Source organism: Notothenia rossii (assembly GCF_949606895.1).
Source record: "Notothenia rossii genome assembly, chromosome: 8".
Taxonomy (NCBI): domain Eukaryota; kingdom Metazoa; phylum Chordata; class Actinopteri; order Perciformes; family Nototheniidae; genus Notothenia; species Notothenia rossii.
In genome coordinates this window covers 73,077,307-73,104,093 of record NC_136906.1, presented here as the reverse complement: position 1 = coordinate 73,104,093, position 26,787 = coordinate 73,077,307, and the positions used below count along the sequence as shown (strand labels likewise).

Sequence of the window (26,787 nt, the reverse complement as noted above, 5' to 3'; positions counted from 1 at the left end):
TGTGTGCAGAGTGTTCTGTTGTAAGCTTACGATTATAATGTTGTTTTCTATATTGTGCTGACTGTGCCATGTTTACGTGCTTTAATGTTCAAAAAGTGCTTTATTTGTCTCATACTGCCTTTGCTGTAGCACCTCTTTTCACCCTCTGCTCTGATTGGTTAGCTAGCTGACTCTGTTGTGATTGGTCAATGGCTTAGAGACGTCCCGCCCCTTGGCCTATCTTGTACAATGTAGCTGTTTGCAATTTCCTTGGCTAATTCGACTTCAAGTCAGTTGGTGCTGGCAACTTCATCCTCCATCTCAAGCTAATAAGTGTTAAGTGTACTGAATAAAGTCAGAGCCCATTTTTGCACAGCCTTAGAGGACTAATCAGCACAAGTGGAAACACCTGGGGATGGGCTTACGGCAGGGGTACTCAAACTTTTTTGTTAAAGGTCCACTTGTGAATTGTATACAAGGTCAATGGTCCGGATCAATGCCAGTAAAGCCCCCCCCCGGAGCGGAGCAATTAAGTTTCGGCTCGCATGGGGCCCCCTTGAGGGGGTTTCCCAACATGTCGTTGCAGTAAATTAAAGGGTGTTTCATGTTGTCGTTGCTGTGGACCTTCTTAGTCTTTTTTATTTTTATTTTGAAATTTTTACGTTTATTCTGGTTTGTTTTGTGTTTGTATCTTATTTTAAATTAATTAATTAATTTTATGTTTTGTGAGCTCCGAACCTCGGCAAAAATGGCATTAGAAAGTCAATGTAAACTTGCGTTTAACTTGCGGTCTGCAATGCGTGTCACGCTCGTGCACACAAGTAAATATATATGCACATTAATTCTCACAACACGTCAGACACAAGAAAAATATACATTAAAGGGGACCTATCATGCAAAATTCACTTTGTGATGTATTTTATACATAAAGATGTGTCCCCGGTGCGTCAGGGAACTCACGCAGCGTCAGAAAATAAAACCCTCTCTCTTTTCCTCTGTACCCAAATCTTTTAAAAACAGGTGTACAACGAGCGGATACAGATTTGCTGCCGATCTGACGTTAAATTGGCAGAGGACCCACAGAAAATTGCTATCAGAAACAATGCCTGACATGTTTTGGACGTAATCTCGTCTTTGTTTACATTAGCAAGCCTCGCTAACACTCAGAGCTAACCTGTACTGTGTAGAGCACATGTGTTTAAAAAGCAGGAAATAAAAAAGGAACTCACCTTGTGATAAACCTGCAAGAGAAAAAGCATTTGAGCTCAATACTGTTTCAGAAATAATCTTTGATGTGGTTTAGAACAGGATGGCGTTTTATCACAGCAGAATTTAACTTTATCTCCGGTAGAATTCTGATCAGGCAATTACTTCGCGTCCTCTTTTCATTTTTTTTAAAGTTAAGGACCCAAAATCCACATTTCTCTAACAGGGCTGCAAAAGAGGGGTATGAGCAGTATGAGGCATGGCTACAATGGGTGATCTGTTTGGTATTTTAAGCAAAAAACTTCACAGACATGTTTTGTATAGGTATGGCCCTACAATATATGTTTCCAATATAGCATAATAGGTCCACTTTAATTTACATCAGAATCAGAAATTCTTTTTTAAATGTTTTAATTATTATTATTATTATTTTTTAAATAATGGGACAAAGGGTTCGGTCCGGATTGATTTGCAGTTCGGTCCGGAGTCCGGAGTTTGAGAAGCCCTGGCTTACGGTGTGTGGGAGCACACACCGTGGGAGGTATGGGATGGTATGGGAGGGGCATGTGTTATAGGTTTTTGTGCATGTAAATGGTCTGCAAAGGCTAACGTCCCAAAGTTCTCTCATGCCTGAAATGCCTCGAAACTACATAATGACATCAGTTTGTAACACTCGCTTCTATTGGCTAGCGCTGTAGAACTCGAAAAAGGTAAGAACAAGTCAGAATTTGTGACTTTTGGCCTTTTTTACAGCAGACCTTTTTTACTTCTAGGAAAAGCACAGTTGTTACTGTTAGAAATTAAAATCAATGTTTTATTGCATAATTTAGTTAGAACATACCGACAGTTTAAATGCCATTTTATTCTGGCTTGGACTGTGAGCGTAGGGTCGCCGGTTCAAGTCCCCGAACAGACCTAAATATGGAGTGTGGACTGCTACTTGGAGGGGTCCCAGTTCACCTCCTGCCCTGCCGTGGTGACCTTGAGCAATTGCTCCCTGGGCGCTGTGCAATAGCTGCCCACTGCTCCTAGACTAGACTCCTGGTACTAGGATGGGTTAAATGCAGAGGCCAAATGTCACTGTGTGTGCTGTGTGCTCTGCATGTGTGACCATTAAAGAGGGTTTCATCCCTCCGATTCTTCTTCGAGGCACAATACCAAAAACTGAAATAAAGCAGCTAAATGGAATTCAGACATAGGCCTATGTTTAAATCTTAGCATTAACACAGGTGTCTTTTATACTTGGATGTTTCTAGGAGTCTTTTTTGAAAAAGTCTAATTTAAAATAGCTTAAGCTACATCTCTTTGTGACATTAATTTTCTCTGTTCTGCTTCTTGTTATGCTAATATTAGTTAGCATTAGTAGGCTAACGGCTAACGTTTCACTTAAGCAACACCAGTTTCCTGAAATTTAAACAAAACTAACAGCATGTACATCGTTAATGTCATGAGCAACACCTGTGCTTTCCCTGGGGCACACGGCAATATATTTGCCATGATTAAGGAACGTTTTGGGCAGGACTTATTAATCACCACAACTAGAAACACCTGGTCCCAATGGCACTCAGGCAAATTGTATTTTTATTTGAGTGCACGGCCTGTCTACTGGAACAAAACTCACCACCTCCTTAAAATCAACTCAATTATACCTTTTGGACATTTCAGAAATACGATTATTTTAATCCACACAACCTCAATAGTATTTTAATTAACCAGTCAAACTACTTACCCTTACTGTAAAATGCTAGTGCTTTTGACATGCCTGTATTTCAAAACAGTCTCACGGCATTTCGTGTTATAGTCACGAAATTAATCTATTGATTCGTGTTCACCAAACACGATTTTCGCATTGTTTTCGTGTCACACAGAACGATTTTAAAAGCAATGCAAATAATAACAAATTTGAAGGAAAAAGAGATTAAAAAAAATACAGCTGTCAGTATTCTGGATTTTAGAAGCAATGTATTTCTATTGGAAGTATGTTTCGTGCCTGCACCAAATAATAACACATTTCAAGGAACATTTTTTTTTTTTTAAATACAGATTTCAGTATTCTGAGGCTCTGAGCTCCATTTCTTTTCCTCGCGGACGGCAAAAAAACTCCGACATTAAACAATTTCAAATAAAAAGGGTAGGGTTAGGCTTAGGGTAAGACATTTTTTTTATGAACCACACAGCTTCTGGTCTTCCAAGACCCGACCGGACAAAAAGACGTGGTACGAAAGGCACGAAATATACTACCAATAGAAATACATTGCTTTTCGTTCTGTGTGACACGAAACAAATCGTGTTGGTGAACACTAATCAATAGATTAAATTAATTTCTTGACTATAACACAAAATGCCATGAGACTGGGTTATGTATTTGATTGTAGGCTTACTACTTATTTAACTTCACATATCAAATATTTGTTCCTAATTTGAAAATGTCTACTTTGGCTGACTAAAATGTGCCTCTGAATGTCTGCTGTATCAGAGATCCTTCATTTGCAGCAGTTCATGTTTCTACTTCATTACGGCTCTTTCATTGATCAATTAGTCACTTCATTAATCACAGTTGTAACTCGGGGGCCAATATTGTTATGAGACACTTTTGATTTTGATTTTGATTGCACATCATCAAGTGCTTTTCTGTTTATTGTTATATAGAGAATTAGGATAAATGACACTTTATTGGGGTTTTGTTTATTCGCCATAAATCACTTTGCTTTGAGTTAAAATCCCACATGGCTTGAAGACAGCTGCAAGCCGCTCCACACCCCTGGTACTTACAGGAAAAAAATGCGCTCAATCACAACCATGCCGTTTTCTTCAAAAAGTTTAATTGCATAATTATTTACAACAGATGGTTGATAGCAGTACTTAGAAGAGGCAAAATATACCGAGCCACATTGATAAAGCAGGAAAATGATAAAATGATATAAATAGTTGAAACCATTTTGAAACCTTGCATTTAGAAAAAAAAAAAAAAAAAGTTTACAATTATAGGTAAACAAATCTAGAAATGAAATATTCAGCTTGAATCAATGTTACAAACACAAACTGATCTGTAGAGTGCTGTAATACTGAACAGCAATGAAACACTAAATAATACATTCATTTTCACTATCCTGCATGCTATCTGTAGATCTTTATAAAATAATGTTGACAAAGGAACGGTAAACAACAAAAACATGGTCAAGAGCGGAAAATAGTTCCATGTAAATTAGGCATATATTATATATTTATATATGTATATTTCTGTACAAATACTGAATATTTGGCATTATATTTATCCTCATTATTGATATATCTAACAATTCAAAATAGGTTTAAGCTTACCACAAACTTTTTTTTAAATGTTCTCATGTCACATTGCAAAACCCATAATAGGCCTTCTTGTTATTTCTACCCACAGCCACGACACAATACATTTCTCCACCAAAGGCAAACTAAGTTGTGACTTCTCTCTCTCCTCATAAACCTTTGAAACATAAAGAACGGCACAGATATCGACTAATTTCTCCTCCCATTCATACAGTAGAACACAGTTCCCAAAAATAAGCAGATGTTGGTAACTCAGTATATGCGGACTGAGGTTGCAAGTAAAAAAGAAAATACAAATGAATAGTCAAATCAACCTTAATCACTTACAGAAATCATGTATGAGGAAAATATTACAACGCCATTAAAAAATTCTCAGTTAATTGTCATAAGAAAATATTCGTCTTTCAAAGGAATAATTTGACATTTTGGGAAGTAGGTTTCTCTAAAAATAAATCTCTTGTTCGAACGTTTTACTGACTTTAGCTGTTAACCTCACCTAATTTATATTGTTCTTTATTCCATAACCATATGTGTATATCTATCACTTTTTATTCAACTACTTATTACTTTTAGTCTTGTGCATATTTCTTACTTGCTTACTTGAAAAGTTACATCCAGGAGATGGTTAGCTTAGCTTAGCTTAGCTTAGCCTACCTTAGCTTAGCTTAGCTTAGCTTAGCTTAGCTTAGCTTAGCCTACCTTAGCTTGGTTTGGCTTAGTTTAGCCTCTTATTAGCTTAGTTTAGCTTAGCTTACTGAAAAGACTGAAAATAGGGGAAACAGTTCGGTAACAAAATGTGCCTACCAGCATCCCTTAAACTCCCTAATTAACATGTTAAATCATGTTTGATAGTCCCATACAAAAGTCTGTGTAACAACAAGAAGTTCGTTTTTTTTACATTTATTTCATTATGTGGGAAAACCCTTGCAAAACCACAGAATAAATATATTACTCCTTAGTACGAAATAAACAAACATGATCAAATGAGAAAATAAGTGAGCTTTAGAGGTGCTATTTTGTTACTTCTGGACGCAGCCATCGCCCCGTTTCCAGTCTTTATGCCAAGCTTTGCTAATCAGCTTGTAACTTTATTTTTAACGTAAAAACATGGGGATCGATCGACTTCTCTGATTCTCGCCAAGACAACAAATAGGCATATTTCCCAAAATGTCAAACAGTTTCTTTTAGCAGCGATAACCACCAGCAGTACCTAACAGCCCTCAGGTTTAGCTTTACAAAGAGTCTAAAGATTGGATGAAAAGCCAAACTAAATATGTAAATTAGGCTTATTGCTTGAGGAGTAGAAACACTCTCATACAGCCCAGTATTAACGCAAGCGTGACTTCAAATAATGTTCCATAATTACTCTCTTGACTGCTGTTTGGATTGAGACAACAGACAAAACGCTGATCTAAGATCATCACAAGTTACACGATTTATGAGAAGAGAGAGCAAGCATTTCAAAAAGACATCTTTGCAGTGCAACTGTATCAGAAACAAGGAGAAAAGCTTCCAGTGGAAATTGAATGGAGTCTGTATCAAGAAGCAAACAAGGAAAAGGGGTCTATCTTGAGGATATAATGTGTGTGTGTGTGTGTGTGTGTGTGTGTGTGTGTGTGTGTGTGTGTGTGTGTGTGTGTGTGTGTGTGTGTGTATTTTGATGTGTGTGCTGATTGTCAGAATAAACAAAAAGAAAGCAAATCACAAGGAGAGAAGTTAGTTGATTCAGCACCTATACAGACTTCTCTGAGGTTTATCATCAGGACAACTATTAAGATGTTAAATATGATGCTGCGTACCGTGCCGTATACAAAGCATAAACAGATGTGAACAAGGACGAATGACCTTGCAGTGAAACTACCGGGAGTATTACTGAGAGTTAGCTGACTCTTTCTTTAAACTAGATGCTTCATTCTCTTTGAATAAGCATACAAGTAAATCGGTGACCATGGTAAGATTGAGCCCTGGATGGCAATGAGAGTTTTTGCTCCTGTAGTGTAAAGCATGATGGACAGCGTGCTTTCAGTGCTCTGTAAATAAAAGGTGATCTGCATGAGCTCTGCCGCCCCACAGAAGTACCGCTGCATAGTACACAGGCATGACAAAGTGTTCCTGTGGAGATTACAACTACTCCTACTATACCATGTTCGCTAACACACTTAATAACCGTGAGGTAAATAGCTGTAGGTGAGCCCGCCTGTCTTCGTTTGAAAACACTATTGCACTTTTTGGCTGGTCAAGTTTGTCAGTCCTTAGTTTCTGTAGATGCCAAAAAAAGGCCAAACATCGAGAGATTACAATATCACAGCTAGGTGGAAAATGAGGACATTTCAAGGAGTTAAATTGCTAAGCTAGATTTGACGTGCACTCTGAGATCTTAAAATCACCATTTTCTACAATTCACATGTTTTTAATGAAGCAGAACATCTGTGTGACTGAAAAGTTAGCAAATCCTCCTTTGATTTCCTCTACACTGTATTGTGCTGTATGTATTACAGTAGGATGTTTGGATTAGTCAAATATCAATGTAAATCAGTTTTCCTGCAGCCCGACCCAGCACAGTTTCCAGCCCTTTGTAATGGTGTCACGAACAAACCTGCACTCTGAGAGGTGTTTTCCCTCAACCCCCAAACACTCCCTCACAGAGGCCTATGAGGATCAAACTGTAAGGCACCTGAGGATTTGTCATGTACATAATTGCCAAACTCCTAAGCCCCTCATAGCACGGTGGGTACAAATATGACACAGACCTGAAAAAGCAAAATATATTAAGCGCTTCATCAGAGATGCAATGCTCACGACGAGTAATCCCAAAATATACAACTATGATCATAGAATACCCTGCTTGATACCGCAAAATGTGTATTTCACGTCACACATACTCTAGTTGTGTTCATCCCTCGCAGCAGCTGGTGTCCCTGTGACGTTAGAGGACACCTTTGTGTCTGTTACTGATAGATGATTGGTGCAAAAACCAAAGTGACATCATTTTTGACACAAGCCACCAACAGTGAGTCTGCAACCTGTCAATCATTGTCACTCTACTGTTCCCCTTTGTATGTGCTAAACCAACATCATACCGTATGACAAACACTTCACAGATTTGACTCATGCCTACTGGTTTAAAAGTGAAATCAATTCAAACAACCTGGCAACATAAGAAACTACAAAAAACTGGGATCACAGTTTGCAGTCTGTGGGAAGTAGACTTGATTTGCTTGACGTTCGGCCAGGTGGAAGAGCAGTCAGAGTGTTGAAGTAGCCCGTCAGCAAATATCAGAGAAGCTACTGTCTGTCCCTATGGGGGCGGGACCAGTGAAATAAACGAGGTGTTTAATATTTTAAACTAAATTCTCCTTCATGATATTAATAGACCTACAAGGGAAGTGGAAGATTGCGTGAGGTTTTTATTGTCCTACAAAACATGAATTAAACTGGGAATAATCTGTTAACTCTACTTCTGGTGACATTCACCACAGGGAATACACTTGTTGCACTACTGTATATAGTGTTTACTCAAATATGCCTTAAATCAACCATGTGCTGCCGGATTAGATTTACTTCTATACAAAAATATGTTAGTCACTCCTTTCAGGTTTTCACATTAAGTGTCCACTTTAAAGTAATACACCTTTTTTTTTTGTTCAAGGTACTGTGAGAAGATTGTTCCCCTAAAAGTGTGAACAGTCAACCAAGCAAGCAAAAAGAAGGTAAGTCTGTCAATTATATATATATATATATTAGAAACATACAGAATGTGTTACTTCCTGTTAAAGATCTGCTAGGGAATAATTGAGGAAAAGAAGATACCACCATTGTTATGCCCTTATTTCCATACATTTAAAAAAGACTGAATAAAAAACATTTAGCACTACACTTTGTAGAAGATGCCTGTTCTTCAGACTGAATATGATTAGAACAAGGCTTATTAAAATGAAATGATTTAAATAATTTAGCTTCCTGACTACAGAGGGTTGTTAAATGGAATCAGCCACGGTCTTCTTCTCTGAAATAAAATATAATGGAGTTTTGTTTGAGGCAAAGCCCCTTCATGGAAAAATATATTTGTTTTTAAGTTAAGTACAATCCATTGAGAATAACCTGTTATAACAATCTGTAATTATATAATATATTTGATCTTTAAGCAAAGTATAATTATATTCAATAAATAGTTATTTCGTCTATATCGGGGCTCAGTATATACACCGTAAGCTAGTAACTAGTTCACTCGGTGAGAATTTGGTTTAGTGAAGGTGATTTACAGCTGGAACAAGAGATCCAGTCTAAATATATTTAACGGTGCATATAAATATAAACTCCACAGAAAATAATCATTCATTTTACAGTCTACATAAATGTGTAACTATATCATGAATTCTCGTTTTCATTTCTTTTAATCAATTTCTTGAATTTAATTTTTATTGGAACTTGTTTGAATCGATCAGATTCTATTTTATTGACATGCTGTAAAACAAAAAATCTGTTTTTGTTTATGTATGAACGCCTTTGCCTTCGTAGTAATGGCGAAAGCATCTGTACTTCCTGTGAGAATCAGGGAGACGAGCTGAATATTGGTGACACGGCATGTTTAAGCTTGAAGCCGAAATGAATTAGAACAACTTAAATGTGTTTATTATAAGATTCTGGAGTGAACTCTCTCCCGTTCAAATTGAATTGGATTTTCAGCAGTCTCAAAGGAAGTGATTTTTTTTGCATTTTTGTTGGGCTCTACATTCATGAGGTTAAGGCCGTCTGGTAAGGTTCGGGTTTCAGTTTTAGGGTGTGCACACGTCACAAAGCAAGAAGTACTGAAACTCAAAGTAAAAATAAACCCCATCATAATCCTGACACTCACACAAGCATCTACAGCGGACAGACTGCCCTCCACGACTCAGTGCTATTCTAATTACAATAAAATGGGAAACATTAAACACTGCAGCATAGTTCTAGTGGCCCTGTATCGACATTTGTTTTCATTAGCTGGGGTTAGCTCTGCAAATGAGGATGAATGTGCATGCTGCAAATTGTTGGACATTGTTGCTGTGGTATAAAATATGGACAGGTACAATGCAGTCTGTTCAGCCAGCTTTAGCAGAATGCCCTTGGCTCAGGGTGGGCATATTTTATTTTTAAGGTGGAATGTCAAAGCTTGTAGTCTCTCGCATCTGGTAAATAAATAACACCAACCTCTTTGCATGTTTAGAAAGGAAGTGAACCCATAAAACCTTCTCCTCCTTCACATCACTGAGGGCAAGAGCATTGCAAAGATGATCTTTTTCTAAAGTCACAATCCACCAAAAGTCATCAGAGACGACGGGCACCATATTAATAAATCTCTGTTTTAAAAAGTCCTTGAGTGTGTGTGTGTGCGTGCACATAGGACTGGGTAAAGGACAACCGTTTTAGAGTAAAAAGCAGCACCATTTACTATAGTAACTGAATATTATTAAAGTGTCATTTGCACCTGTCTTTCCTAAACTACGTGAGCAGATCAGAAAAGTGTCTTTTGAAAAGCCCCACTTGGAACAAAGGTTAGATGCAGTGAGATATGAGATGTGGTTTCTGAAGACAAACGCACTGTCAAATCAACCCACAACGTTTCCAACTATAAGTAGTAAATGTATACTGTAGATTGTGATGTTGTTCATATGATAGATACTGTAAGTATAGTTCAAAGTGTTAGAATCACAATATTGTAATTAAGAGAGGCCTGAACGGCATCGGAAATAAAAGAAACACAAGGTGCAGTGTATATGATCTATAGAGTAGTATGAAATTCTGTAGTAAAGTTTCCATATCTGTCCTTGCAATTCAACTGCAACAATATCACATGAGCTTCATAAACTACATTTCCCTTGGAAATACAAACATGAATATTATAAGGTGCAAAATGCATTGTTTGATACAGTCACCTTCTCCAAGCTGCGCATAAACTGTCTTTTGTTAATAATTCATATTTGTTCTGCAATGGAAATGTATCCAGCAGCTTTTAACGTGTAAAGTCCTAAGAGGGAATGTTTTTATGAATGGAAACTCTAACATGATGGTCTAGGATTTCATTTTTTGCCCTATTTTGAAATCTCATTCAGCAACAGTGGTCAGCAGCTACAGCCTGCCTGCTTAACGATGGATGTTATTGTTGTGCAGCACCTCCGAGAGGCTGTTGAAGATTTGAACACTTTTTCTATTTTGACTTTTTAACCACAACCCAGCTAGAAATGTCTCCAACAAGCTGCCAGGTTTGAGCCAACTCCAAAGCAGAGGCTGTGAGGAGTTTGAACCTCATAATAAATACACTTGCTCTCTTTTCAGGAGTTTGGCAATAATCTACATTTTCTAAGGCTTTTTTTCCTTGCTAAGATTCATCACTGCTGGAAACATCCCTCTCCAGACCACTGTTGCTGGTGAGAAACTTTAGAAAAGTTGCACTTTGTGTCTCACTTTGAATGTGGAAGATGTAGCCTTACCCCTTTCTCACAGTGGGGCAATGGCAACTATGGAGAGGACTGGGGTTTTAACAATATTGGCAATGACAAAATTAACCAACAACTTGAATATATGAGGTGGGAAATAAACACCAGGTGAAATGTATATTTTGGGGGTATAGTAGCTCATTCTAATGGTGCAGCACCGTGTAGGTTTAAAGCTACACTAGGCAACTTGGCTCATGTTGACCAATCTGATATGGGATCAGTTTTTACTAAAAAAATACTAAAGGTTCAAGGGGCAACATGTCTTTATAGTGGTTTGTCCAGTTCTCCTAGTATTGAGATTTGTTTTAAACGTTGTATTAATCGTTTTTCAAGCGAGATGGGGCGTTCTTTTCCTACGGCAGTGCCACATTGTGACTTAAGCTGACACAAAATGATACATTTACAACTGAACTCTTGCCTAGTGTAGCTTCAGTAGTGACAACCAAGAGAATGGTGACGGGTGGTGAGAGAGTGGACGAGCAGTGACAGATGGTGACAGCAGGCTGGATGTGACTCCACGAGCTGGTGTTGGGTGGAAGTGGACAACGGGGGCTAAAGGTGAATCTGTGGACCTCAAAGCCGTGTCTGGGCCTCTGGGATGTAGATCTCGATGCTGTCTGCCCTCTCTGTGGCTGAGTTCTGTCTGAAAGAAGCTGCTCGTTTGACGGCCATGAGGCGTCTGCGCGCTTCCTGTCGCTGGCGGTCCTGAAGGTCCAGAGAGCGTTCCCGCAAGATGCCACCTCGGCCCTTTGATGGTTGTCGCTTTAGAAGAGGTGGCGGCCATTTCCGCTCCTTAGGGCACAGAATGACAAGATTAAACAAGGCAAACAACTTTAAGGCTTATTATTATTTCATTTGTATTTGTCCTGCTCATGGTGCACATAACCAAATGTACAATAATTAACAACAAAACATGTCTCTACAAACACCATTGAGCTTTCTAAACAAATAAATAAAAATAGATGGTCTGCCCTTCATAATAAAAAAAGAAATGTTCACAGCCAAACATAACCGTACACCCTCATCTGAGTCATACTGGAGACGAAGGTGGAGAGCGGCGCTTAATAATAATGAACAATAACAACAATATCAACAACAATAACAATGGGACCTGTAAATAAAGAACAGACATCACATCAAAGACATCAAAAATGTTTAGCAATGCAGGACCAGAGTACATAGACTTATTCACATTCTGCTTCATACTGTATAGTCCCATCTTTCTTAATGTATACAATTTCTTTAACTGAAAAATACATATACAATTCTTTAGATCCTTTTGTTGACAATTCCACAATTTTACACCAACCACCGAAATACACATTTGCTTAAGAGTAGTCCTTGCATAAGGATGCTTAAAGTTTCATTTCCTTCTGTGGTCTTCCTTGTCTGATCCAAAAACAAACAACTGTTGTAAATCTGCTGGTAACATTCTGCTGTTTGCCCTGTGCATTACTGATGGTGTCTGCAGCTCAGCTATGTCTTTGAGTTTCAAGAGTCCTGACTTCAAAAACAGTCTGTTGGTGTGTTCTCTTGAATCAGCTTTTTGTATTATTCTTACTGCCCTTGTCTGTAATGTTGACAACGGCTTTATGTTGCTCATATACGTGTTGCACACTTCTATACAATAAATGAAAAATGATTGAACAGTACAACATTCTCAATGCCTTGTAATCTAGCAAATACGTTGCCTTGTTTAGAACAGAAATATTCCTAGACACTTTCGTTTTATGTGCTATTTGTGATTTCCATGTCAGGCTCTCTGTGGCATCCAGTGTCACACCTAAGAATCGAAATTCAGAAACCCTTTCTCCGTCAATGGACAGTGAAATGTTTTCATCTTTTTTTTTCTATTAGCAAAAACCATAAACTTCGTTTTATTCAAATTTAGGGTTAACTTATTTTCATCAAACCATCTTTTAAGTTTGACCATTTCATGTCCAATACACTTTGCTAAAATGTTTAAATCAAATATTTCACAGGGTGGAAATGCAAACCAAAGACTCAGTCAGTGATCTGCAGCTCAACAATACAAATTCAAAATATGTTGAAAAGTTTTATTTAAAAGCACTTCTCAATCTTATCAGTCATCATAGATAACTGCGAAGTGATTTCTCTGCATTAAACACTTCCTCTACAACACATAATACAATTGACAACAATGTTTTGTTCATTCGTGAGGACTGTTTTATATAGTTTGGTCCTTTTTACATTTACTCATCAGGGAAAAATAATATCTCTGCACAAGAACACAAGGAAGCAAGGAAACACTGGCAGAGAGGCTTAAGGAAATACTGCAGATAAATGAAATGCTATTAGGAGGTTTGTTCATGATGGAGTGCACGTCTTTGAATACATACTGCTATAAGCTTGTACAGTGGGGCAAAAAAGTATTTAGTCAGCCATCAATTGTGCAAGTTCTCCCACTTAAACAGATGAGAGAGGCCTGTCATTGTCATCCTAGGTATACCTCAACTTTGGGAGACAGAATGAGAAGAAGAATCCAGAAAATCACATTGTCTGATTTTTAAAGAATTTATTTGCAAATTATGTTGTAAAATAAGTATTTGGTCATCTACATACAAACAAGATTTCTGGCTCTCACAGACCTGTAACTTCTTCTTTAAGAGCCTCCTCTGTCCTCCACTTGTTAACTGTATTAATGGCACCTGTTTGAACTCGTTATCAGTATAAAAGACACCTGTCCACAACCTCAAACAGTCACACTCCAAACTCCACTATGGCCAAGACCAAAGAGCTGTCAAAGGACACCAGAAACACAATTTTAGACCTGCACCAGGCTGGGAAGACTGAATCTGCAATAGGTAAGCAGCTTGGTGTGAAGAAATCAACTGTGGGAGCAATTATTAGAAAATGGAAGACATACAAGACCACTGATAATCTCCCTCGATCTGGGGCTCCACGCAAGATCTCACCCCGTGGGGTCAAAATGATCACAAGAAATGACAGGCCTCTCTCATCTTTTTAAGTGGGAGAACTTGCACAATTGGTGGCTGAATAAATACTTTTTTGCCCCACTGTATATACTTTAATGATCTTGGGTACATGTGTATGTTTGGGACAGACCAAGGCCACGATGAAAGCCATTAGAGACCATGTGAGACATTTATGTGACTGCAAAGACATCCTATTGCTCTTAAAACACATGTTCTCTTGTCTCTCCATGAATCCCTGGTGCGAGGGTCTCAAAGACAAGACGCAAGTGAGGGAAACATGGATGCCATTTAAGAGCTTCGGATGCAGCTCGTGAAACTGTGTTCTCAGACAAAAGAAACTACAGAAACGTTCAATTGTTATACAGCCAGAACATTACCCTTCCAATTTGAACACACTAATAAACCAAAATCCTTTGAATGTAATGCAAGCTTTTTCTAACTGCATGGTGTTAGACCGTGAAGGAGAGAAGCCCGATACAGAGCATCTGTGTCTCTGTTTGGGCTCAGCTTCATGGAGCTTGCAATGACTCCCGCACAACTACAACTGTAGCATGGAGATAATTATCCGAGTGCCCTGGAGGAGCAAGTCTATCTCTAAAGCCACATTAACATCGAAATGGGCTTCTTGTAAATGCAGCTTCCTCATCTACAAGAACCGCTCCCACCGATCTGCTTTCATTTCAGCTGTTTAGTGTTGGTGGTTTAACTGGATGGTTTGATCATCCAAATGTTTTTTATTTTGCCTACCTCAAGGCTTAACCTGTGATTAATAGCAACACAAGTAAGATGGCACAAAAGCCACAACCTGCAGTGAAACAACAACGTAGTGCATTATTCTACACTGAACAAACATAAACGCAACACTTGAGATGAACTCAAAGATCCAAAACATTTTCTATATACACAAAATAACCATTTCTCTCAAATATTGTTCACAAATCTGAAAAAATCTGTGATAGTGAGCACTTCTCCTTTGCCGAGATAATCCATCCCACCTCACAGGTGTGGCATATCAAGATGCTGATTAGACAGCATGATTATTGCACAGGTGTGCCTTAGGCTGACCACAATAAAAGGCCACTCTGAAACGTGCAGTTTTGCTTTAATGGGGGGGTCTGGGGGGGTCCGAAAACCAGTCAGTATCTGGTGTGAACACCATTTGCCTCACGCAGTGCAACACATCTCCTTCACATAGAGTTGATCAGGTTGTTGATTGTGGCCTGTGGAATGTTGGTCCACTCCTCTTCAATGGCTGTGCCAAGTTGCTGGATATTCGCAGGAACTGGAACACGCTGTCGTATACGCCGATCCAGAGCATCCCAAACATGCTCAATGGGTGACATGTTAGGGTTAGGGTTAAACTGACTGGTTTTCGGACCCCCCCAGACCCCCCCAATAAAGCAAAACTGCACGTTTCAGAGTGGCCTTTTATTGTGGCCAGCCTAAGGCACACCTGTGCAATAATCATGCTGTCTAATCAGCATCTTGATATGCCACACCTGTGAGGTGGGATGGATTATCTCGCCAAAGGAGAAGTGCTCACTATCACAGATTTTTTCAGATTTGTGAACAATATTTGAGAGAAATGGTTATTTTGTGTATTTAGAAAATGTTTTAGATCTTTGAGTTCATCTCATGAAAAATGGGAGCAAAAACAAAAGTGTTGCATTTATATGTTTGTTCAGTGTATCTTTTGGTTCATATTTGTATAACTGTAATTTCACAGTTAAAGGTGGGGTAGGTACTTTTGGAGAAACCGGCTCGAGATCGCTAGAATTTGAAAATACACGACCGGAGAAAATCTGCCAGTTCCTTACAGAGCCCCTCCTCCAACACACACGAACACGCACATGACCAATGAGGGCACAAGATAAGTTTGTGCACAAAAGTTTGATGTGTGTTCAGGGATAATACAAAGTGTACTATGGGAAACATGCGCCATTGAGTGCCACTGTTCACAAAGTTATTTAACATACCGCAGACCAAAAACATGGTGTTCCGTTACAATAATATTGTCCTAAATTGATGTGGGGATAAAACAGATTTTTTAAATATAATATTTGAGATGATGCTACTAGCTGTTTTAGGCTGAACTGATGTTGCCTCCTCACATTGTCCCTGCAGTGTTATGATGAGAGTGATTAACCCCCCCGCTGGTCACAAACCTAAAAAAAGAAGGCAATTGTTGTGACTGTAGTTTTCTCAAAAGCTGAGTGAGTTCATCTGCAGCCCATTAGGACTAATCATCATGTGTTTGAATCCCAGTTGTACCTGCTTCTCTGGGCTCTCCACCAGCTGCCAGCCGTTGCTCTTGATCAGCTGCAGCTCATCAAACTTGGCAGTGACGTCATCGATGGAGAGCTGCAGGAGGTCCCAGAACCCAGCCAGGTCCTGAGAAGTGGGTCTGGGCATGGCACTGGGGTCCTGAAGAAACAGCAGTACGAAATGTTGTGAGTTTTTATTTAATTTTTTTAACTCAAATTAAATGATTTCCTGTCTTTGTAACCTTAAACTGTTACTACATTTCATGAACCAGCATTATACTGTACCACCATGATACTCGGAAAGCTTGAAATACATATTTGACTAAATCTACCAAGTCTATATTCAAAAGTACAACTTACTTTAAGACATTCACCATTCCCACCACTGTGTGGCAGCACAACACCAACATTTGTTTGTAACCTGGACTGACTCCCTTTTTTATGCATCTTTTTTACAACAGCAGATATGGTCCATTGAGTTCTGAAGCAACAGTGATTTTTATTTACTCTTAAAATGTCATTTCTATGGTTTAATGCAGAGAACAAAGGGGGAAGTGAACATGTTTTTTCACCAACAACAATTTAACAAAAAGGAGGACTGAGCACAGGTGAAGAATTGTAACTGCTGTAGAATTAGAAAACAACATTAATACTGTTATTAAATTCTACTGTAATTTGCAGATTAATCCGTTTTATGTACAATATAAATGACAACATTCTTGCTGCATGTCTGTGGTGCGTTGGTGTTCTTGATACCTCCTGTACCCAGTGGGCTGTAGACCACAACTCACACTCATCTCATCAGGCAGCCACAGACTGACTCATTACCACAGAATCTATGTGATCCCAGACCAAGAAAGGGTCTGTCAAGTCAAACTTCAAAGCACGTTTGGAGCGTTTTATCGACACATCATGCAGTCCCCTTTCTATCCAGAAGAAAAACAGAGTTATTCAGACACGTCTGAAAGCTCAGGGCAATCTAAGGCTTGTCACTACCGATGTTAGACTTAATTCATCATGCCACTATCTATGGGGAGAGATTGCGGCCCAAAACCATCCAAAGAGAACAACACACCAAAGGCACACACTTGTCTGCACAAAAGAGAGCAGATTTGACCCACCTCAACTAGGTTCTGCATTTCATTCACAAAAAAATGAGCGATGCTTTTGTAAGGTATGATTAAGTGCCTGCCTGTCTCTCTCACAGACTCTCTCTACTGTATCTGCAGAAACATTCCCCCTCACGATGCTATCAGTCTCTGATATATGCCCACTCTGTGGATAGTTCATATTAGAAAAGGTATGAGTTTCCAGTCGACGTGACATGAGGACTAAACAGTGAGACAGTGTGGCAGTCCATTATTCAAATTCTGGAGTCGCATTCAAACGGCTGCCTCCGTGCCTAATGGATGGCCTCGACACAGGTGCTGCTTCCTATTGGAATTCCCCTTTCGTTTACTGTGGGGTCAATAGCAGCAGAAGGACTGCTTCACTATTGATCCCTTTGGTCTATTTTTGGAAGGTGAACAAATGCAGCTTCCGGCTGAGCACCTTCTCACAGCTTTGAGAAAGAGGAACGTTTTCTGTGTGACACATTAAGAGCATGTAGGTTGATACAGTGTTCTTGTTCACAAACATATACTCACCAGATTCTGCTGACATAGCCAGTAGAACTGCTGAAACTTTTGAGACATTAGTAGCTGAGCACTTCCCACCGCACTCCGGATTTTTCCTAGGACTTGCAGAAATAGTAAGAGAGAGACAGAGAAAAAAAGGGATTCTGGTTTAATACTAACAGCTTGGCAAAGGGAAACATGTCTTTCAGTCATTCACAAGGATCCAATCTGTTCAAAACACGCCTATCACGATACATTGTCAATGTCAACATGCACTTTTTTGCAAATATAATGAAAGCATTGACCTCAGACAACAGAAAAGCAGCCCCTGCTTTACCAAGAATAGAGTCGGGACACTCACTCTCCTCCGTCAGGTCGTGCTCCTCTGCTTCCCTCTCCATCTCTTTGCACCATCCCTCCAGCCGCTTGGTTTCATTGTGAAGGAGCTGCATGAACCAGCTGCCGTCCCTGCGGAGGGGGGACACCCGGCCCGTCTCGGTGCTCTCCAGACTGGGTTGGACCAGCCAGGGTTCAGGCTGCGGGCTGGAGTGCCCGCTGGAGGGCCGGTAGTCCTCCCTGTAGCTGAACAGGCCCTGTGTGCGCACCGTGCGGATAGCCCCGTACTGTGTGGGCGTGCTGGGCTCAGAGTGGCGACCGAAGCCTCCGCCGAACTGCAGGCCCTTGTCCTCCATGGAGGGAAAGCCCTCCAACTCCATGTCAGCTTGTACTGCAGTGGTCACACTGTTGGAGCGCTTGAACCTCCCTTGCCTACGAAAGTTAAAGAGACAATGCAACTTCATTACGCTGAGACAATGGACATTATGTTTCTTTACTCTGAAACGCATACCGTTTGTGATCCTCCACCTGGATCCCTATCGAATGGAACTGAGGAAGGCCTTTACTTTCAGTCTCAGAGTCCGTCGCAGTTTCCACCTGGTAAATACAGACGATGGAAAACAATCCAACCATCATTTCATTTTCATTTTCATCTTTATTTCGAACAGATTTAAAAAAACAAATACAAAATAATAAATGTGAAAAACAGAATGCCGTATTGTTAGAATACAGTATTTATCAATATTCATAATAATATTTACATATTCAACAAAAAACTATTCATAATAATGATAAGTGTCAGAAAGGGAGCAGGAGGAAGCAAATGCTTACTACTACTTACGTGAGCTAACGTACTCATTATTATTATTATTATTAATAACTGAAATAAACAGACGCCACAAAGCACAGATGCACATGGCTACCATTGACTTTATGTATGCTAGATTTGTTTATTATTAGAGAAGATCCAAGTCTCCATCTGTAATGAAATATTTTTTAGAGAGATCCTCCTTTTATTCTTAATCACTGCTCTCTCCGTATGAGTCCGTGTCACGTAATACAGACACTTGTAAAGGTCAGGAAGCCTTTCAAACCTTGTATAGTGCTTCACACAAATTGGTACATTTGGGAATTTGTATTACCCTCTCAAAAAGACAAGATTTGCAAATCTGCACTGTAGTTTTTTTGCCAGTTCAAGATTTCGTAGTCTCCTGGGATATTTGAATATAGATAAAATCTTCCATAAAGAAACCTAGTCTTCTTACCATGAAATTGGACAATGGTGCAAGTTATTGAAACAACTACCTAAATCAATTTAAAAGTGGTGTGTTCTTTGGCTATCAAAAAGTGTATTTGAATGATTTAAAAGTGATTTTACTGAGAACTCTGAGAGATAGTTCCACTGGATTTTAAAGGACAGCTCTCATGAATATTATTATCTAATGAATATTAAACTGAGGAAAGGGGAATTATCCTTTCCGCCAGGGCTAGATAGAAGAAGACAGATGAGATTGGTGTTATTAGCAGAGAGATATTCACACATCAGTGAAACGAGGGCCATTGTCAGATCTGTTCTCACCTGTATCCCGATAGATGAGCGTGGGGTTTTGAGGTACTCCTCAGCCTTGGACACCAGCACTGCTTTATCGCATGTCTGGACGGAAGTGTGGCTGCCCAAAGATGCATGCCTCTTGCCTGCTGCTGACTCCATGGCCATGGTGACTGCCTTGGTGCTGTCCAGGCTGTCCATGGAGCCCATGGAGCTGTAGATGGGACGTCCGAGGCTGTCCGTGGTCCACAGACCGCCCTGTGGATGCCTGCCCTCCTGATAGGCATCTTGGGTGGACTCTGTACTGCTCTGGGCTGTCACAGAGATAAGAGGCTTGGTGGTGGTGGTGCGCGGGGGCACAGGAGGTGGAGTCTTCTTGTAACTGGGAGGATATGATACCGCTGCATAGCACAAGCAGGATGAGAGGACGAGGACAAGGCAAGACAAGGGTAGACGATAAAATAAAATGTGGCAGGAAGCTGACAAAGGCCAAGTGCTGCTGTTCACCTGTATCACACAGCCTGTGACAGAAGAGCGTCAGGGCATTATGGGAGAGAAGCAGTTTAGCTCTTAAAGCAGGGGAAATGTCGGTAAGGTGGAAAGCAACAGCAGCTTTGTAATCGTGTTTATTAGGGAAGTGCAATGAAGGATTATGGGAAAGATTTGCTCGTGTAAGTGCAAATGAGAATGTGATGGTAATCCATCCAGATGGACCTCGCAGCAGAGCTGGAAACGTACCATCTTCACTTGCTGGATATTTTTTCCATAGCTATGATAAAACACTCACTTAAAAGAACAGTTCAGTAAAAAGCTAGATTGTTTTGATGTGAGCTGCAAATGGCCGTAGTCATGTCTGACTTATTTCGTATCTAAAGAAGGAAGATATTTCTATGGCCACTATCTTCAACACTTGGCTAAATAAACAATGAATCCAGTCTTGATTGATAATAAACCCCATTCACAAAGTTGTTTTAGAACGGTAACCTTGAATGGGATTTAATCACAAATAAACCCTTCTTTACATGTATAAGAATTATAAAGACAGTCGTATTAAAGCCCCTGAGCGTTATTCAACCCTACAGTGAGTATCTTCAATTCACTTAGTCGTTACCTTGTGATGTCATCTATTCATTTCCTCATGTATTGCTATTCAATTGTAAGATTCATCATACAATATACCTGATGCAGAAAGGTTGTTGTTGTTGCTCTGCCTACTCTAACATGCTGCGTAGTGACAGGTGCAGACCGAGCCCCACACACCCAAACACATTCACATATAAACCGCTTTGGATTACAGGTAATTAAGTGCAAGGAGAAATTAAAAAACCACTGGGGACTCGGTTAAGCTAAATCTAGTCACAGACTTGACTTCCTTCCAACTTAAAGGAGCTGCTGTTCTGCAAGACACTGTGGGTGTTATACCAAAATAAAAACAGCGCTGTGACTCATTCAGTACGCAACTCAATACGTCCTATTTTTACCCATTTGAATTACTTTCAAAGTGGAATAGGGTACAGGCACCTTAGAATGAGATAGGAATTATACATGTGACCTATAATAATAATAATAAACCTCAGCATTTATCCAGTATCTGTTTTTCTTCTCATTTGCCAATACAACACATTCAATTCAATATTTTAACTTTTGTCATTATCATCATTTGTATGGTGTGTGAGTCCAAATTCATTGATTTGAAGATGAACTCTTAATTCATCTGTTATTTAGATATAGTCAGTTTTTTAATTCCTATATTTATTATGGTTGAGTTTATCCCCTTTGATTCAAATGAAAGTGATGAATTACAATTGTTGTTTAGATATTAAACACTTTAGATTTAACCTACCATGACTACGAAACCTATTTTCCACTATCTTTACGTTTTTCCAATTGAAAGCATGCCTGTACATAAGATAATATTTTGTTTAGAACTAATGAGGATGATCAAACAGACAATAAATTCAACAGTCCTTTGCAGAAGTAATGAATGTGACTGTAGTCCCTCAGTAGGGAAATGATTAGACTCTAAATTAGCCCATCATCAGCGCTACACACTTCCCCAGCAGTTCATTCATTTACTTTATGCTTGCCTAAATGGATTGACATTTGCAAACGCGTTAATGTGCTGGGGAAAATTACACAATTATTTGCTACGGGTAACATTGTTTAGAGAAGGCATTTAATTAGCTGACTCCTACTGGGCTGTCATATCACCCCACAATGAGACTCTGAGAAAATTGCCCTGCTCAATCTAAAAAAAGCAAATCAAAATGCCTTGCAATAACATTGACTGGGCACCAGATGTCCTCCTATAGACTGTCATATACAAAAGATGTCTACCAAGTCATTAAAGTGAAATCTACCCCTTATATAGCTACAAACATGCTTGAACATGAATGAAGCAGTAATAATAGTAACTAATAGTTATTGTATCTAAAAGTAAATCTATCTGCTAATCTTGTGTTTTCCCCAAAGAGTAAAAACATTAGCAGTTTACATTAACACTAGTAGAATAACAGCTAATGAGGTTTGCATGTCTCTGTGACTCAATCCAGGCTACGTACTGTACTCAAGGTGGTGTAGCTCATTCAAAGTCAGGAAGGAAACAACCCAAGCCTTAAAATATGGAAATAAAAAGTCTGCTGCTTAACATGTTCGAGATCTTTTGTCCTGACTTTGAAGAAATCACAAAGTGTTTCAGATTAACAAGAGGAAGGAAATCCTTAAATAATGCAACCATGCAGTCACAACTCCTGTCTTGTATGCTCTCTACATGATAGACCCATAAGGTAAAGGCTTAGTCATTTTCAGCATTAAGTTGGGGCACCTAAAGACAAAAGACAAACAACAACTGAAGAACAAATGCATCTTTTAAAACACTACAGATTTAGTTAAATATTTGATCATATAGTCCAGGGAAGCATCCTCACCTTTGTGTAGTCAGTTGTGCCCTGCTGTGTTTGAATGTGATTGTTTGGTTTTGCACTGCTGCGCTGGGCAGTTCAGTAAACAGGCCCACACACTGGAGGTTCAGCCAAGACTAAATGGACCTGAATGTCATGTTATGAAATAGTGTTGCTGCTCTGCTTAAAAGCTTTTGTAGTATTGCAAGTAAACAGTGGGGGCCCTTGTATTTTCTGCCTTCATAACATGCATTTAGACACATGATTGGCCCCCTTCAGCTTAGACGAAGAACATGCTTCTGCATCGAAACACATACTGACCAACAATGAACACACTCATCTAATCTCCTTGCTCTCGTCACTGACCATCACATTTTTCTGATAGCTTTTTTCTAACTTCATTAACAAAGTGAATCGACAGCAAGCATCACACAAGGCTTATCAAATCATGTGTTTGGGGAGCAGCAGACTATCGTCCACACGGTTACGTCACGTTGAAGCTTGCCGCTGGCCGTGTCTGGCGCAACCAACAACCAATCACATTCATCTCCCGCCCCGGACACAGAAGCACGCGGTTTGATTGGCTAGCGAGTGTACTGGCATATGATTTGATTGGCTGGCGCTTCCTTCAAAGCTTGGAAAGTTGAACTTTCTCAACTTTCGAAGGAGGCAAAGCGACGCGACGGAACCACAATGCAGTTCGCCAAAGCTTGACGTCACCCTATTCAAAGTGAATGGGAAGCATCTCCGTTGAAGCAACGCAGCAAAGACAGCAAAGCTCCGCTTCGCTTCCCACAATGCAGTTCGGTGAAAAGTGACGTCACCCCATTCAAAGTGTATGGGCAGAAGCGTTGAAGCTTCAACGCACGCTGCCGTGTGGACGGGCCGTTAGTCTAATTAATCAACTGACTGATCTTCAGGAAATTAATTGATGACTACTTTGATAATATATGAATTGTTTAAATTGTAACTAAAGCACCAGCACCAACGTCACATTGGATCAAAATTGTCTCTTGTAGCCTTGGCCCTAGGCTATCAATTTGTTTTCGACTGTGCGTTGGACAAAGTAAGTTATTTGAAGGAGATCTGGGATCTTCCCACAGGCAATTCAAAATATATATATTTATTCATCATGCATTTTTTTTATTTTTTTTACAGAAAAATATATAAATAAATATAACATAAATTAATGGATTCCTTGAAAGAGATCTCGGCACATTAATCTACGATACATTTATGACTCTATAACAATAGATAAAAACAATACAAAGATATTTCACCAGATGAATCCCCTTATTCTCTGTTAGCACCATTAGTTAGCATCGAGCGAGCTAAATACACACTTCCTGTTGACGTTGTTTACGTTGCGTATTATATAGCGTTCGACCAACGTCAAATATGTCAAACCGACTAAATTACGGACACAGGTGAGCTAGCGACGTTACGTGTGTTGCTTAGGCTACAAAGAGGTTTTAGCCATAAATTAGCCTTTTTTTGTTGTTGCAATATTGGAGAAAATTGTGATTCAAGTAAACCTTGAACGGAACGAGAAATATTGCTGACATGGTTTTAAACTTTGCATGGTTGTTTGGATTTGTTTTAAGATTACTAGCTTGACTTTTTTGTAGCCATTTTTAACGTCAGCTAACTGAAAATCAAGTGGATGTTAAGTGACGTAAACGGCCGTCCTCCGCAAGCTTTTTACTTTCAAGCTTACAGATGTTGAGTGTTTAATTTTCACAACTAAGTAGATTCACTCAAGTACTGTACCTAAGTTCAATTTTGAGGCACTTGTACTTTACTTGAGTATTTCAATTGTTTGCTTCTGTGTCCTTCTACTCCACTAGGCCCTACTATAAGAGGTAAATAGCGTACTTTTACTACACTACATTAATTTAATAAATGTAATTACTTTACAGATTTGGATTGATGATGTGAAATATAATCAACACTCAAATAAGACTTTAGTCACACCTGGAGTAAAATTCACAAGCTACCCTGCAGAATGCAAATTAATTAGAGTGATGTATTACAATACAAACTTGAAACAAAGCTTATTAGTTAATAGTAAACGTAACAGTTGTGTTTCTTCACCATTCACAAGAAAGAAGGTTAACTTATCTCGCTCTTTCTTGTTCTCTCATTTGCAGGAGTGAAGGAGCCCCGCTAACAAATCCCATGGATATATTACTGCAACTGGCAAAGTAACGTGCTAGCATGGAAGAAAACAGAAGAGATGGAGTGGTACCTGGAGGTGGCTGAGCGCGGTCCACACTACAGGAAGAAGGTAGACGAAACTGAATCCCTACGAGGAGCAGACAACACCAGTTAGCAACAGCAATGCAGGTATAAAACACTATAATGCACACCAACAGTAAATCCTATATCTATACCTACCAAAACTCACTCCAAAAAGGTCTAAAGCTCATTGAAAAATATTTACACAATGTTTTATTTTTACCTATCCAGTTGTTAATGCAGTCAGTAACAGGCAGGGAGAGAGAGAGAAACACAGACATGCTTAATTTAAAGTGTTTTGGGTTACATCAATGTTTTCTTTCCTAAATGTTAAGAGAAAGCCCAATTGAAAGCCCAATTGGCATGAAATGATTTCATTTCAGTTAGTTACCTTTACAGTCCTACTGATTCAGCACCTCAAGGGGAAAAGGAAACATGCTGATTTCTGGGTAAAACTCATTATCCAGCATTTGCTGTGTTTCTGTCTCAAATGCAGACATTTTTATGGCACTGACAAAACTCGCAACTTCGTGGTGTGGGCAATGCTTATTGGCAAACATTCTCCAAGGCCTAGGTGTCATGGACATTGGAATATGTATTTGTCCAGATTTGGTTTGTGTGTACTTTTGTTTTTGTTTTAGCTCTTAATGTTGTCAAGAAACATATTTTTGCATTACAATTAATTAAGTAGGTGGCACAATATGATACAAAATTGACTGAATTTGAAGAAAAATGGAAATCAACTTAATTTTCTTAAGCAAACAAAAAGACTAGAGCCTTTTAAAGAGTCAATGTTGGCCATGATTGTTAGGAACTTTGCCAATGGCATTGCACTAATGTGTTGACTATGTCTTATTGTCTAAAGATCAGTCCTTACTTATCAGGCATGAAATAACATGCATCATCTGATTCTGAAAACAGACAGTGACACCGTATCATATTATACAAATGAGACATGTAGCAGACATTCAAACAAAAATATGAAAAACAAGTAACATTTTTTAAATTAAGGTTTGAATCAATTAATAATTAACATTTTCCCAATTCACCATTACCATTTTTAAATGGCAAGACAATTAATATTTTCCAATCATGGATATTATTGAAAGAAATAACAAATATTCAAGTATTAAGTATTATATTTTCAGTACAGTGTGTCTCCTGAGAGAGCCACAGAACATTTTTGGGGGATTTTAAGGCTAAAAAAAGTAATGAACAAACAAAGACTAAGCAGAAGAGACACAGACTATCATAATTTGAATTACCTACTTCACAACTGTAGGAAAATGCCAAGAACATGAATAGTCAAATGTTTGTCATGTGGCTTGTTTGTATATCTATAACATAAATTATATTGAGACAGTAGGGAAATGAAAGACAACATGTGCTGAGAGACCCAGACAAGGAACATGTGTTAAACTGAAAAGCAGGACAGTCTAACATTCTTTTTTCTTTTTATCAATTTCCTGACTGCCTCTGGTGATGCAACAATATAATATATTGAAAAGCATTGCATGCTTTCTTTCAGCATGTGTGGAGTTCCAATTTTCACATTCCCATTTTTCAGATCTCACACTGAATCTCCCATGTTACTGCATTTAAATGCCATTGCATTTGATGGCATGAGCTTAAGCCATACTTTACATGAAGTGAAAGTACACGGCTGCACTTTAAATATAATTAGAATAACGGCTTAATACTGGAAAATTCAATTATTACCACTTATTGTGTTCACACTTAGTCATGTAAACACAATACATTCTGCTGAGATTCCAGATTGATAATGTAGGCACTTTAAAAACAATGGTAGTTACATGGACTTAATGTAAAGTGTGACGTAATATCATTCGATAATAGTTTTGTTGCAGAGAATATGAAACAGACCTTCTCTCTCGTGCTTTTTCAACCAGGCCCCCGCACAACTTTTCTCCTTTTGTGGTCAAGCCTTAAATTTCATGAAAAT

The 26,787-nt window shown here is 39.0% G+C and overlaps 1 protein-coding gene and 2 long non-coding RNA genes across 3 annotated transcripts; 1 reads left to right on the top strand and 2 right to left on the bottom strand.

Moving 5' to 3' along the window:
- Positions 1–3,987: 3,987 nt before the first annotated feature.
- LOC307014961 lies at positions 3,988–5,280 on the bottom strand. Its single transcript, XR_013801367.1, has 2 exons — positions 5,191–5,280; positions 3,988–5,145 (listed from the first exon to the last, which is right to left on the bottom strand). It is a non-coding gene; the product is annotated as an uncharacterized lncRNA (long non-coding RNA).
- On the top strand, positions 4,988–5,580 carry LOC307014960. Its single transcript, XR_013801366.1, has 2 exons — positions 4,988–5,115; positions 5,166–5,580. It is a non-coding gene; the product is annotated as an uncharacterized lncRNA (long non-coding RNA).
- A 5,208-nt stretch (positions 5,581–10,788) lies between these two features.
- LOC307016273 (disks large-associated protein 2) lies at positions 10,789–25,105 on the bottom strand (the record flags this gene model as incomplete). The annotated part of the gene is made up of 8 exons (XM_079645312.1): positions 10,789–11,756; positions 16,193–16,345; positions 17,832–17,923; positions 18,139–18,569; positions 18,649–18,734; positions 19,717–20,087; positions 24,835–24,942; positions 25,048–25,105. The coding sequence occupies 8 exons, from the start codon at positions 25,103–25,105 to the stop codon at positions 11,538–11,540; spliced, it is 1,518 nt and encodes a 505-aa protein (XP_079501438.1). The 3' UTR covers positions 10,789–11,537.
- Positions 25,106–26,787: the final 1,682 nt, after the last annotated feature.